We start from the raw sequence: 14,080 nt of genomic DNA, 5'->3' as shown, positions 1-14,080 counted from the left end.
CCCCTCCCCCACAGACCCCAGTGACACAGACCCCAGCCAGCATCTGGTCATGGTCACACCACCCTCTTGCTAGTTAATGCCTATGTGTGTGGGCTAATGCCTAGGTGTCTATGTCGGTGTGTCTCCAAATTCACCGGAACAAAGGCAGACAGAACTGTGTCCACTTTGGGCTTTTTGGAGCTAATCAACCAGTCACCTGGTAATGTCCCTCCATTCTTCCTTTAAAATGCTTTGCAAAAAGCTGTTTAAGGGCACATGTGAACTAATAAGAGAGAGGCTTCGTTTTCTTGATGGGCTGATGAGCTTTGTGTTCTGATAAGCTCCCTGCTTTGCCTCAGAGTGCCAGCCGGGGCCAGAGGCTTGGGTCTGGCAACACTCCACATCCCTTGGGCAGCAAGTGCGGGTGGAAGAGAAAGCCTGGTGAGGACTGCTTCCCCCTCCCCACCAGGAACACCCCAGATGGGTAGTGTGCAGGCCAGGGTGGGGGTTAAACCCGTCTTAATCATCAGGGATCCAGGTTTTCCATTTCCCATGGAATAACAGAGTAAACCACAGATTTTGCCTTTTAACAGAGGCAAACACAGATTTCTCATTTTACCAGAGAAACCCACAGATTTTGCAGTTTTGTGATGAGCCCTCTGCAGGCTGCCAGAGTTTCATGGCTGCTATCCAGCTGGACAGTGCCTGGGCTGCAATGCACAGCTGCAGGGCTCTGGCAGGAGTGGAACGGGGCTATGGGCAGCTTGTCCGGGGATGGGGAGACAGGGCTAGCTCCCCACTGTCACGTGCACTCCTAGGAGGCAGGAGGGACCCACACTCCCCAGATCTGTGCACGGAGCAGGGGCTGTGCGCTGCCCACTTCAGGTGCATGCTCCCTGCCCTGCTGCCCTTCCCCAGGGCCTCTGTAGCCCAGCATGTGCGACCTGCAGGGCATGTGATGCAGGGAACAATGGAGCCATTCAGGAAGCTACCTGCTGCTGTGAGATCCATGCTGCCTGCACCCCCTGCACACAACTCTACACCACTGCCCCTGCTGCAGCCATGTGCATGCAGGGGGTACATCACCAAGGCAGTGTGGAATTTGCAGCAGCAGGCAGCTCCCTGCATGACTCTGCTGTTCTTTGCAACACCAGATTGCACACACCAGACTGCGGAGGCCCCAGAGAAGGGCAGCAGAGTGAAAGCCCTCAGCAGGCAGCACGCAGCCCCTGCCCTGTGCACATATGTGGACTAGAGTAACCTGCAAAGATTGAATCAATTCAGGCTTGGGCTTTTTGAATGCCTGTCCCTAGCCTGGGTGGAGCAGGAATCAAATAGGTGTGCAAGTGCACCAGTGCACCCCTGACCTGGGATCTGCTCTGGCTGAAACCGTGTGACTGCAGCGCTTGGGGAAGTCTGGCCCTGAATGTTCCATACTAGAGATCACAACCTAGAGCAGGGGTGTTGAAACTTTTTGAATGTGGGGCTGGATCATGAACTTTCTATCACCCAGTGGGCCAGCGAGCCATATTCATATTTTATCACCCCATGGGCTGTATGTTGGACAAGCCTGAAATAAGGCAAAGCTGGCATAAACCCCCACCTGTGCTCAGCTAGCGACAAACACAGCAAACGAAGTCCTGGACCAGCCATCTCAACAGCTGGGGCCCCACTTCTGCCTACTACAACCACCATTTGAAGGCAATCCCAGAAGATATTTGACAGCCGTGTTAAAATATGTGACCAAACCGATGTAGCTGGTACTTTCACACAGGCCAAGGGGCCGCCTATGCCACTGCTTCACCAGGCCTCGCCCACACCAGCAACATCACTGCCCAAAGTCTTGGCAATGTTCGGACAGATGTGGCTGGGGCCCAGCCAACGCATGAGATGGGGGACGGTGGACCTGCGGGAGCAAAGCCGGTTCCCAGCCTGTCAGGGTCTCAGGCTGGTCTGCCTAGGGCGGCTCCTTGTGGAGGAAAGCCTTGGGGAAACACGAGCCACTCCGGTCCTCCACACTTCCCTGTGGTGAAGGCAAATGGCCCCTGGGAGGGTGCAGGCAGTCACCACGGCAGGAGAGCAGCACCCAGCCCAGCCGCAGGGAGTGACAATCCCCCCTCCCCCCCCGGGCTGCCCCCAAACAGTGCAGCCCCATGAGCCGGTGCTGCCTGAGGGGGGCCAGAGCAAGGTGGCCACTGCACTGCAGCCCCTCACTTGCCTGCCCACATGTCCCTGCTCACCATGGTGCCCAGCTTCCCTCGCACGCAGCCCCGGTGGCCTCAGCACCGTGAGTCTGGAGCACAGGGCCCAGCGGACACTGGCTCCCACTGCTTTGCCCCACAGAGGTCACACCAGGACCCTGCCTGCTGAGGCCTCCCCGGAGTTGCCCTGCCCTGCTGCGCCCCATCCCCGCCAAATGGCCGCTGAGCCTGGTGGGTCCTGGGAGGTAGGCGGGACACCAGGGGCAAGGGGCCAAGCTGGAGACAATTAAAAGCAGGTGCTGCCCTCAGCTCGTCCCGTCAGGTGCAGCCAGGGCAGCCCCACACCACGCAGCCCTTGGGGTGGTGGCAGGACCCAGCTCATGTGACATGGGAGGTCACATGAGCCCGGCCCCACAGGGGTGAGTGGCTCCCCTCCCCTCCTCCACCCGCCTGTCTCGAGCGAGGGACATCGGGCCACAGAAAATAGCTTGGTGTGCCGCATGGGGGCCCACAGGCCGTACGTTGGACAAGCCTGACCTAGAGCCTATGGAACCATCTGACCCAAATTGTGGGCATGGGGCTTCAGCAGCAGGCACTTTTCCGTTCTGCTGTGGGGAAAAGCAGCAGCAGCAGCTGGGTACTAGGATTCACCCACCCACCCTGCCACCTGCCTCTGACCCAAACTGGGTCATCTGGCCTATGGCCTTAAAAGGTTGCTGATTGCTGTTCCGTAGTAACTGGCTGATTCAACTTGTTCATGGCTCCAAATGCAAGTACATAAGCTGAACGCACCACCAAGCACTTCCAAGTAAGAACTAGATCTCACTTCTCAGTACCAGGAAGATATCCCATCTCTCAGAAAAAAGCTGTAACAAGGATCTAAATGAATGTTCTGTTGACACATCAGCTGTGCAATTAGCCCCAGAATGTCAGTGTGAAATATTGATTAGTCTGTCCTTAGCTGTCAGGATTCTCATATAATCAGGCAGCTGATACATTCATATTGTACACTTGTTAGATTTCAGAGAGCCATTGGCACATGACTGATGCTTATTTCTATTTTTTCTTGCAGACTTTTACTGATATCAATGTTTATATTTTTGTTAATTTAAAGAATACATACATTTATGCAGTGCATTTAAGTACTAACACTCTGAAAACAGCTAACAAATAAACTAAATATATTTTTTCCAGGAACGTGATAAGCTTTTAAGGTACAGGAAACAAAGGAAAAAAATGACAAAAATTCCTAAGGTAAGAGCAAAACAATTTAAAATTCTGATGCACATAACGTCTGTTGTGGTGAAGTTAGAGGGAGATAGTGTTCAGTATTATTGAAGGTGAGGATGAAATCCTGGCCCACTGACTTCTGTTGACTTCAGTGGAAACACAATAAGGAACCTAATATTGGGCATATAAAAGCTGACACCTCATAGATCTCATAGACACCTCATTAGAAGTGACTTTTGAAAAACTGAAACTTAAGTCTGAGTTTATGTCAAGCAGTTCAAGAACAATCCTATATAGAGTCTTATGATTATTTAAAAGAATAGTAAGACTTATTTTTTAGGTGGAGCATGGAAGAATGCCATAGCACTTCTCCTGTAATATTCATTAGTGATATTTAATACACATACTTTAGGAGGTAACTGTGTAAATCTCATATTATTAATACTTGACTACTTACATTTTAATATGCAAAGCTTAATTACTCCATGTAGTTTGAGTATCCCTTAGGAGTAATAAGATAGTCTGTGTAAAGAGTAGGCAGATTTTATGAATAAGAAAAAAATGAATTTAACTCATTTCTACAATAGTGTCTAAAACGTGTAAGTAAATGTGTGTAAATAATTCATTATGGAATCTAGCAATGTGCATAAAATCATTAGTTATAAACAGCAGCAGCATTTAAATTAATGCTCAGTGAGATGGAAGAAGGAAATGTTGCATAGTCTGCATGATGGATAATTAATGGACTGGTGCAATGAGAGGATAAGGTGAAACATCAAGGAGCTGCCCTATGTTTTAAAAGATGAAACAGGTCCTTGGTATGGTTACACATGGTGTAAGTCAGAGCAAACTATAGCCCCTGAGGCTTATGTAAAATCCAGTTCTTTACTACTGTAGCATACTAACCAATTCCCAGATTAATTCTTTGTGTCTATGCATATTTAAATGGTCTAAATTTATGCTGGAAATGGTTTTAGCATATGTGAGATATTGAAATAATGTCCAAATGCAGAAGGTACAAATCTAAAAAACTTCAGTGAACCACAGATCAATATCATTTTGAAATGCTGATCCTTTTGAAATATTTTGTTTTAGTTTTGACTATTTTTAGTTATTTATTTTTTTCACTATAACTAACATCAATTTTTAAAGGCAAAGTCATTGCAAACTGGAAACCTAGATTTTTTTCATTTAAAAAATGCTGAAAATAAACTTTGTTTTTCAAAAATTTTACTTAATATTTTTCTCACAAAGTGTTCAAGTAAAATGTTCTTCAAAATTAACCTTTTCTTACGAAAAGTTTCGATTTAATACGTCAATATTTTGACAGAAATACGTCGAGTCAGCTTTAATATGAAAACATACAGATGAATAAGGCCACTGGTGATCAGGCTGGGGAAAGTCTTTTAAAGGTAGTTTGCATATTTCTAGGGAATCTGCAATTGCACCTCTGGACTGAAGTGTAGACATAGCCTAAGGTAGCTGATTAAAACAAAGAGGAATGCAACTCTCTGAAAAGTATATCACTGTTTTGGAGAAGTGTGTGAAGTCCAAAATTAATCTTTTGGTGTATAAGCTAATACTGTTTTAAATCTGTTAGAGAAACCATGAGTGCATTTTTCAGACATTTTGAGAGGCCCAACTATGCTGTGTTGTTATATACATTTGTATTGTTTAGCTGTACTTACACATTGTCGTTTGGCCAGAAGCCGGTGGTGGAGACATTTTTTGGCTACGATGAAGAAGCTTCCCTTGAGTCTGATGGTTCTTCTATCTCATATCAGACTGACAGAACAGATCAAACTCCTTGCACTCCTGATGATGACTTGGAAGAGGTATTTTTTCCCCATTCATCAAGTAGATGTGATCAAACTTCAGTTTATGCTGCACTAATTCTATGCTTTTAATCAGAATTCCTAATCATACTACTAAGCCATTTTACCACTCCTAATTGATATATCATATGACAGAGACACTGATGTACCCAAATGATTGTGAGCTTAATCCCGCCTTTGGAGGATAATACTTCTGGTGGTCTATCACACATGGCAAAACCAGACACATCTAAATCTTATACCTCAGACCTTGGAATTTGATTATCTTTTAGAGCTAGGAAAGCTGCAAAGGCTATGCACATGTGTATTGTAATTTTAGCTGGGATTTTTCATCTGGGTCTAACAGAAAGAGTCTGTGTTCTCTGAATTGAATTTCCCGATCCTTAGCATTAAGAAGTCAGCCAGGGCAATAGAAAGACTATAAGCACTTTTATTCCTTCTCTGACAGTCAAAAAGCCCAAGGCTGAATCAGTTCAATCTTTGCAGGTTAGTTTAAACTGCATAGATTCAACTGAGAAGCAAGTGGACAGACATTACGGAAATGCAAACACGTGCCTTCACTAGCTCAGGCTAGAAGCTGGGGGCACTAGAACAAGCTTTTCCTTCCCTTTGGCAGTGGCCAGAAGCCTGGAGGGAAGCTGGGAGAGGAGCCTTCCAGGCTTTTCCCACTCCCTGCATGAGCTGTGGGGGTTGGCATGGCCAGGCCCTGGCAGATCCACTGAGCATGATTGGGAAGGGGGGCCCTTCCTGGCCTACAGGGACTCCTCCCTCCCCTCTGCCTCAGCATGCTGGCTCGTGGCTGGTGCCTGACCATGCCCCATCCCCTCAGGGACTGTTGCACCCCTGGCAGACCCCGGCTGGAGTGTCAGGCAGAGGGAGAAGGCTTAAAGACCCCTCTGCCTCATTTTGTCTGCCCGGCCTCAGGGTTTGGCCACTCCTTTCTGCCACTCCAATGGTGGGTGGGGGAAAAGCCTGGCATAGGCAGCTTCACCCCCAACAGGTAGACCCCAGTGCACTCTGGAGCTAGGTTTTCCACCTCCACACCCTTCTCACTGCTCCAGCTGGTGAGCAGAGGAGGCCAACCCTACTCTCTGGAGCAAACAGGACAGGACAGCACAGCCCAGGGCTGCAAAGCATGCTGGGATTTTGGGGGACTGTGAGTTAACTTGAATCTGGAAGAGGTCTGTGATAGAAGTTACATAAACTGGTGTGAACTAAATCAGTTAAGGCTGATGCCACATTCAACCAGGTTTACCTTAAACCAGTTCTGGCCATTTTGAAAGTGGTTATGTGCACGGAACTTCTGCTCTGTCACAGTTTAAACCAGTTTCTGATCACTGAAACTAGTTTATGTGTAACTTCTGTCTCTAGCCCAAGAGATAATGCAGAAACAGCAGCAGGCTGACACCACTGGTTGAATATCAGCAGTATTGTGAAGTTCATTCCCATATGACATTGTCCAAAAAAAGTCAGTGTTTTATTCAGAATCTTATATCAGATCCATCTACAATCACTATTTCTAGGTTCCAGCAAGAACCTTGATAAAAAAGCGTCTCTTCAGTGAACCATCTTTTTAGTAGCATGTGATAACTACATTCTGTAAATGATCACTTTGTTGTTGGTAGCAGTGATGATTTGGGAAATGTCTAAGAGGCAAGGATTTTCTATGTTATCATATACTGGACCAACTGTATAGTTGGGAGAGCTGTTGGAAAAGGTCTCTCAGGAAGGGCCTGAGGAAGGGCACTTGATGCCCAAAAGATATTACAGAAAATCCTTGCCACTCGTAGAAGATTAACTTGTTTACGGGTGAGTGGAAACATTCGCTTTTTTGCCTGCTGAACCAAAATACAAGAAAAAGGGCCAATATGAATCAAGTAAAAATGTTTCTGTTTTTCTCATTAAAATGAAAAAATGAATGATTTCATTTCATTTTGAATTAAATATTTTATTTGACCTAAAACAAAGCATTTGTTTTGGCAGCACGTATAAGAAAAGTAACAGAAACGAAAGCGTATATTTAAGCTGATGGTAATACTGGTGCCATTGTCCCTTTTTTATCAAGTAACCTACTGGTTAGAGCATACACACTATATATGACAGGTTCAACTCCTGTCTCTGCCTTTGCAGGGATTTGAAGTTACATCTCCCTCCTCTCAGGAGAGTGCCTGAACACCTGTGCAATAAGATATTCTGGGATGGAGTGGTCTTATTCTCACCTCCTGATGCTATTCCACTCTGAAAAAATAATTAAAATTCACCAGAGCAGAGACTGGAATCCAGGAGTCCCTCCCCCCTCCCAGGTCAGTGGCCAAACCACTTGGCTGAAGAGCCAAGTTCACTGTTCTTCAGTGCGTATTTACGGTTCCACGCTAAATGGACCAGATACCCTGGAAGGGATTGAAAATATCCTACCCAAGAATGCACTACAGTCTGGTTGTTAGGATGTTCTTTTGAGATGTGGGTGAGATGTGGCATAAAAATCCCTCGGGCAGTTGAGGGACCCAGATCTCGGTTTCTTATGTCTTGGGTGAGTGCTCTAACCACGGAGCTATTGGGTAAAAAGCCATCACCTCCACAACTGTAAATCTAGTACCCAAACTTTTTATTGAGTCAGATGTGCTTAAGGACTACATGAATAGTCCTGAGAGGACTGAAACTGCATTTTCAGGAAATACAGTATTTGTCTGAAAAAAAAATAAATCTCCACACAGTTCTGTTCTTGATATTGATGCACCAATCTAATGTATGGCAGTATGAAAGAAGGATTTTTTAAAAGCAATTAAGTACTGTGACTCCCCACCTCTCCTTGACTTCTGTGGAAGCTATAGGTGCATAGTAGCTCTGAAAATCAGCCACTAATTCACTCCTTTGGTCTTTTTCTCAGGTTGAAAACCTAGTGCACTGTAAAAAAAATCACATGTTCATTCAAAAATGCTACTGACACAGCCCCAGTGGTGACTGTGTGTAATGCAGTGATTGAGGGATGATTCAGCAGTCAGAGTATTTCATAGATGACATGCTCTGCATTTTTCCAAAAATTGGTGAACTTTTCCTCATAATGGTTTTGATCAGCAATTCTGGCAAGTAGTGCACACTTGGTAAGGAAAGACTTGTCTCCTGTTTTCACTGAAGTGTTTTTAAGTAATATTTTACTAGGAAAGCAGACTTTTATGACCACAGCTTGCCAACTTGCATTTTAAAAGTGCTGTTATTACAGGATACCATCTTCCTTTTTCAGAGGAAACACAGAGGTTGCTGTTAGGCTTTCTATACTTTTCATTTTGGAAAAGTCAAATTATAAACCTGTGTGTTATCCTTTCAGGGTATGGCCAAAGAAGAAACAGAACTGAGATTTCGGCAGTTGACAATGGAATATCAAGCTTTGCAACGAGCATATGCTTTGTTGCAAGAACAGGTCGGAGGAACATTGGATGCAGAACGAGAAGTTAAGGTCTAAATGGCTTATATTACATGAAAATAAAGGATTGTAATTGTAATTTTTAAAATTTAAATGCTCTATTGTTTTCATAAGAGGCCAGTGGCTGCTACAAATCAGTGTATCTCCACTGATGCCCTAGAAGATTAAGTCCAGTTTAAACCAGTAGATCTGGCTGGTATTATTTTGATAGTCCTGTATTTAGAACATGGTTTTAGATTTGTAAAGTGCCTTTTACCTGGATAGGTTCTGAAATGCTTTACAGTTTTAATGAAGCAATTGAGTTACTTTACCTGTATTTTAGAGTCATGTCACCCATCATTTAAATGCAGCTATCCTTAGGTCAAGACACAGCAACACTATACAGCAGTTTAGGATAAGAGGTAAAGATAATGTTCTAAATACAATCAAAGCTAGAAATCACATTGATAGAATTAAAGACAGTACCGGAATTTGGGCCAGATTGCAGGATAGATTAGATATCTAATTGTATGTGAGCAGTAGTTAAAAAAGAGAACGCTTTGCAACATTTTAAAGATTTTTTTCCCCTCAGCCCTCCCCTTTAATCCTTAATTGTACTCATGTATGCAGCTGGAAAAAAATGATATGCTCCATAGTGGTGCCTCTTTATAATATTGTTGGCTGTGAATTCCTAATGCATCTGCATTGCAATCTTAACTGCTGGGTTGTAATTTATAGTCTCTAAAAGCAGCTGGAATTCCATTCTTTTATATTAAAGTGCTGGATTGGTGAAGAAACCACAGTTATTGAATTTTAATATTTTTTTTAACACTCTGATCAGCTTAAAAGAATGTCAAGTGGAATATTTTATGGAAAATCCTTAAAATTAAGCTTTCTTTCTGTAAAACTTTGTTATGAATAGCCTTAATATGTAATACCCAGAATTTAAATGCCTGAGATTACATGATTTTGCATAATATTTCTGAAAGGCTTATAGTTTGTAAAGAAATGTATTTTCTTAATTGAATTGCAGAATATACTGTTCTGTTATGCCTGTCTTCCTTGAATATCTCCTTATGAGAACAGTTTCCACTATCAGTTGTATTATATAATGAAACACGTGCTTTTTACAATACAAATCTTTTATACATCATAAAATACTGGGAAAGCAACTTATTTGTACAAAGAACAAAATAATGCATGCTAATGAACTAAAGACTAAATTCTGCCCTAGCATCCACATAATGCAAACCCATTGAAGCTCACTGATGGGGGTATAACTATGCCTAAAATTTAATATTTAAAAGATCGATACATTTTATTTCCATTCAAATAATTTTCATCCCATTTTAGGGGAATTTGGCAATGTGAACAACGGTTTTGTGAAAGATATAACAAGGTTCATATACACATTCCTTACAGCAGTGGGGAACAGGAGTTACTTGCCAAGTGATAAACAAGCCCTTGAACGAAATTAAAAACAAATGGATTGCTCTAAATTGGCTTCCAACTGAATCAGTATTGTCACTTTTCTGATCAGGCCATGTAACTAATCTTTGGGTTTGGTTTTTGTTTTTCCCTTGTAGTGAGAAAGTTAAACCAATGATTTAATAACTCCATAGCAGCCTCTACTGATGGATTTCTCTAATGTTCATGGAAATAAAAATTATCCCTTGTTTCCTTGTTAATTACATTTAGAGATTGAACACTGAACCAGTTCTAGGAATAACCATGTAAGATTTGCCCGCTATCCACTTTGACATGGTAGAAGTTATGAATGTTAAGAAAATGGTGATGAAACAAGAAATACCACCATCCAAAACCACAATGAGGAAATAACTCATTGTTACTCAAATAAAGAAATAAAATTCATATGGGTAGTGCAAACAAATAAGATAATTTGGACCAAAAACAACATGATATTATGACAAACTGTCTCTGCAAGTGATTGGAGAAACCTTTCTAACAGTGGAATTGGGGAAAACAAAATGTGTGAAGTAGTTTATGCTCCTTCCTGCTGTTGCTGCTTTCGACACCACACTCAAAGGTCAATCATAGTCCCTTAGAATGGCCTACTGTTTCAAAAGACAACTAAATAAAACTTGGGCTAAACGAGAACTCTTTTTACAAAAGTGCTCTTAATGGGAAGTATGTTAAAAACAGAAAATATCTTACCAGCAAAGCCACTTCCAGTCAAGCAGTAAAGTCTCAGTTTGTCCTTGGGCAGTTTTGCTTTGGCTTTGAGAGGAAGTAGGCAGGACACATGGGGAAAAATTCCTTCTAGAGTTCTACCCTGAGCAAACTAGTTACTATTTTAAAATATAACTGAAAATACTTTTAAACTGCTACTTATTCTGTTCAGGACTCCCTGTTTCTCTTGAAATTTGATGTCATCACTAACACATTTGAATTTGTGCCTTTCTTTCTAACTGTGTATTGTGGCATCAGTTGAACAGGAAATATTGAACCCTAAACTCCCAGACCTTGACATTAAAGCCAGAAGATGTGGCACTCTCCAACTAGCATCCATTAGCCTTTGCACGGAAAACTACATGTAGTGAGATGAAAAAAGGGCAAATGGCTCCAAAATTAGGGCACAACTGTAGAAGCTGTTTTTGAAATTGTGTCATCATGCATATTGGACTCTTTTAAAGCAATTTGATACAAGTGCATCCCTCAGCCTAATGATATTTATTTCATCCCATTTTTTCTGGGGAGGCGACTTTCCACATTCCTCCGTTCGTTTTTTCCCCCAAACGTTCTGTCTTGATAAAAGTAGGTAAGGGCACAATTCTCTGATTTCTGAGCAAGGAATGTATCAAATAGTCACATGCATGAAGCAGCTAATTTTTGCCAAGTGACTAATTAACTGGATGACGTTCTTTCCAATCTTACAGTTATATCTTAAAATTATTCCATCCTACAATTTTACCTTTTAAAATCACTGAGTAATCCTAAATGTTTAGCTACAAATTAATTCCCTCAAAGTTCATAATATTCATTTAACTATGCGATGTTTCAATATTTGCTGTATCTCCATTAGTATTTTGACTTTTAGAGAAAGTTTGATATATCTTTTCTCACATCCTACAGACGCGTGAGCAGCTCCAAGCAGAAATACACAGATCCCAGACTCAAATAGAAGACCTAGAGAAGGCACTTGCTGAGCAGGGACAGGTAATGTATTGTGAGAACTAGCTGTGCTACAAATTTTCAGCCAAAGAAAAATACAGCAGTGGGATTTGTTAGACCCCAACTCCATGCAGCGCCCAACAACTAGGGAGACAATGATCCAATCGCTCATGGATCCTGCTACTCATTAGCCAGAGCAAGCAGGGAGCAAACACCAGCACACATTGCTCGCAACAACTTTATTCAAAATGGAGACAGCTTCTGGCGAACTCCCTCACTGACACACAGCCCGTGAAACCAGGAGAGCAGCCATAACTGTTAGTTCTTTTCATATTTTATACACCTTGGTTCGTGCTCATTAACATTCACTCCACCTTCATCCCTCCTTTTGTTCCACCCATCTCTCCTCCTGTCTCAAGCTCCACCTCTGTTTAGTGTTTACTTCATTAATGTGGGATTGCCTATGCATTTCACTCATTTACATGCCTCTTTGATAAGGCCAAAGAAGATATGGAGCATATCTAATGAGTGAAATGCCTATGCATTTCACTCATTTACCTGCCTCTCTGCTCAAGACTTTGACCCCAGCTTTCTCCGGTCACTTGCTGGTTCTTTCTGGTTTCTTGCTGACTTCTTCATCTCCAAGGTCTTGCTTCTGCTTTGTCTCCTGATGATAGCTGGTGGGCTGCATCTTGTTCTTCTTACACCATATATTCTATACACTATCCCATTATAAGGAAATGGCTTGCCTAAGCATTTACAATGTTACTTTTAATATAACATCCTGCCTTGTGACCAGCAGCTTTTGCTGAGACACAGATAAAAGCCTTTATTCAGCTGCAAATCCAATGCTCCCCAAGATCCAAATACAGTCACCCTAACAGGTTTAATAATTTTTTATATAAAAACATTGGAATTCAGTATCATAAAAATCTATATGGACTTTACATATAAAAATCACTTTAATAATACTTCTTAAATATCTGGCTTTTTTGTTAATTGCAAAACAAATCTATTAAAACAGCAGTAATACGTCCTTATTGCCATATGTCATAAATCACTTAACTGCCCTTACATAATTATGTCAATCCCCTTCAAACTATGTACCTCTCTCTATCGTAGGAGAGATTAATATTGTATTATGAGCATTGGGTTAATAAAGGAGTGGAGTAATTCATAACAAAGTTAACAGTGAGTATATTCAGTCTAGAGCTGGGAATATTGAAACAAACCCATTTCTGTCATTCACAAAAAGAAAACAGAAAGGGAAATATTTATGCTAAATACTGAATAAAGGTTATGTACATCCAGTCAAAGAACTGTCGTGTGAGGGCCAAACCCTCAGCTCTTTTTAATCATTATAGTTCCACCCAAGTTGATGATTTATACTGCCTAGGAATCTGATCCATATGCTCAATCAAACCAAAAAGCCTTAAGTTTAAATATTAAATATATATTTAAAAAAGAGAAGTATGTGCACAGGGCAAGAATTATTAACCAATCGTTTTTGGAAGGATTTTAAATATTTTTTTTGTTTGAGAATATTACCATCTGCTACTGGACAGTATATAAACTGAAATACAGGTGAATTTCGTTAAAGAAATTATCTATGAATTATTTTTCCAGCTCTATTATTGTCAAATCACATTTTATAACCATGTAAAACCGCTTCTCTGACCTGAATTTTCAAAACATTTTAGCATAATATGTTGGACATATTTGCTATGCCAAAATAGATATCTGCATAGAGTTATAAAGAAAAAATATAGTCCAGTGGTTTGAATGAACCATAAACCTCAAAAACGTCTGTCTTCAAATCAGTAAAATACATTCTTGTCTCTAAGATCTTTTTTATAGTTGCAGTGATTGCTGTTTTGTTAAGTGAAGAGATAAAGCAGATGTTAGATTGTAAAAGTAGTTGTTAGACATTTTAATATGAGAAGTGCACTCATGGTACAGGCTGTATATATTAGCTGGGAAAGAGATGGCAATCAGTGTGTGAAAACCTTTTCTCAGCTTCCTGCCCCCCCCAATCTGATATGCATTTGTCTATGTAATGGAGCTGGTTTCTGAAGGTCTTTTGTGGAACTGTTTGCATAGTTTGCAGTACAAAATATCTGTTAAAATACTATTGTATTTTATCTGCCCAAAGAGCCCTCTTGAAAGCTTAGTTCAAATGATTTATAAGAACCTTGAAGGGTTCAATCAAGCTCCTGTTAAAATTAAACCTAGCCTTTTATTATAATAGAACTTTACTATGCAGTCAAAACATTTTTTTAAAGAAATGCTTTATTTCTCTCTGA

General features: G+C 41.6%; 1 protein-coding gene across 3 annotated transcripts in view; it reads left to right on the top strand.

Annotated features, from left to right (window-relative positions):
- The window catches only part of JAKMIP3 (Janus kinase and microtubule interacting protein 3), a 91,249-nt gene that overhangs the window by 43,542 nt on the left and 33,627 nt on the right, over positions 1-14,080 (top strand). For all 3 annotated transcript variants that reach the window (XM_019556317.1, XM_019556315.1, XM_019556316.1), the window contains 4 exons: positions 3,375-3,434; positions 5,117-5,245; positions 8,571-8,699; positions 11,739-11,822. In XM_019556317.1, the coding sequence (XP_019411862.1) occupies positions 3,375-3,434; positions 5,117-5,245; positions 8,571-8,699; positions 11,739-11,822 (402 nt within the window). The remainder of the gene's footprint in view (positions 1-3,374; positions 3,435-5,116; positions 5,246-8,570; positions 8,700-11,738; positions 11,823-14,080) is intronic.

Source organism: Crocodylus porosus, unplaced genomic scaffold, assembly GCF_001723895.1.
Source record: "Crocodylus porosus isolate Cpor-Errol unplaced genomic scaffold, CroPor_comp1, whole genome shotgun sequence".
Lineage (NCBI taxonomy): Eukaryota > Metazoa > Chordata > Crocodylia > Crocodylidae > Crocodylus > Crocodylus porosus.
Note: the sequence above shows the minus strand (reverse complement) of the source record. Positions and strands in the feature narration are given on the sequence as shown.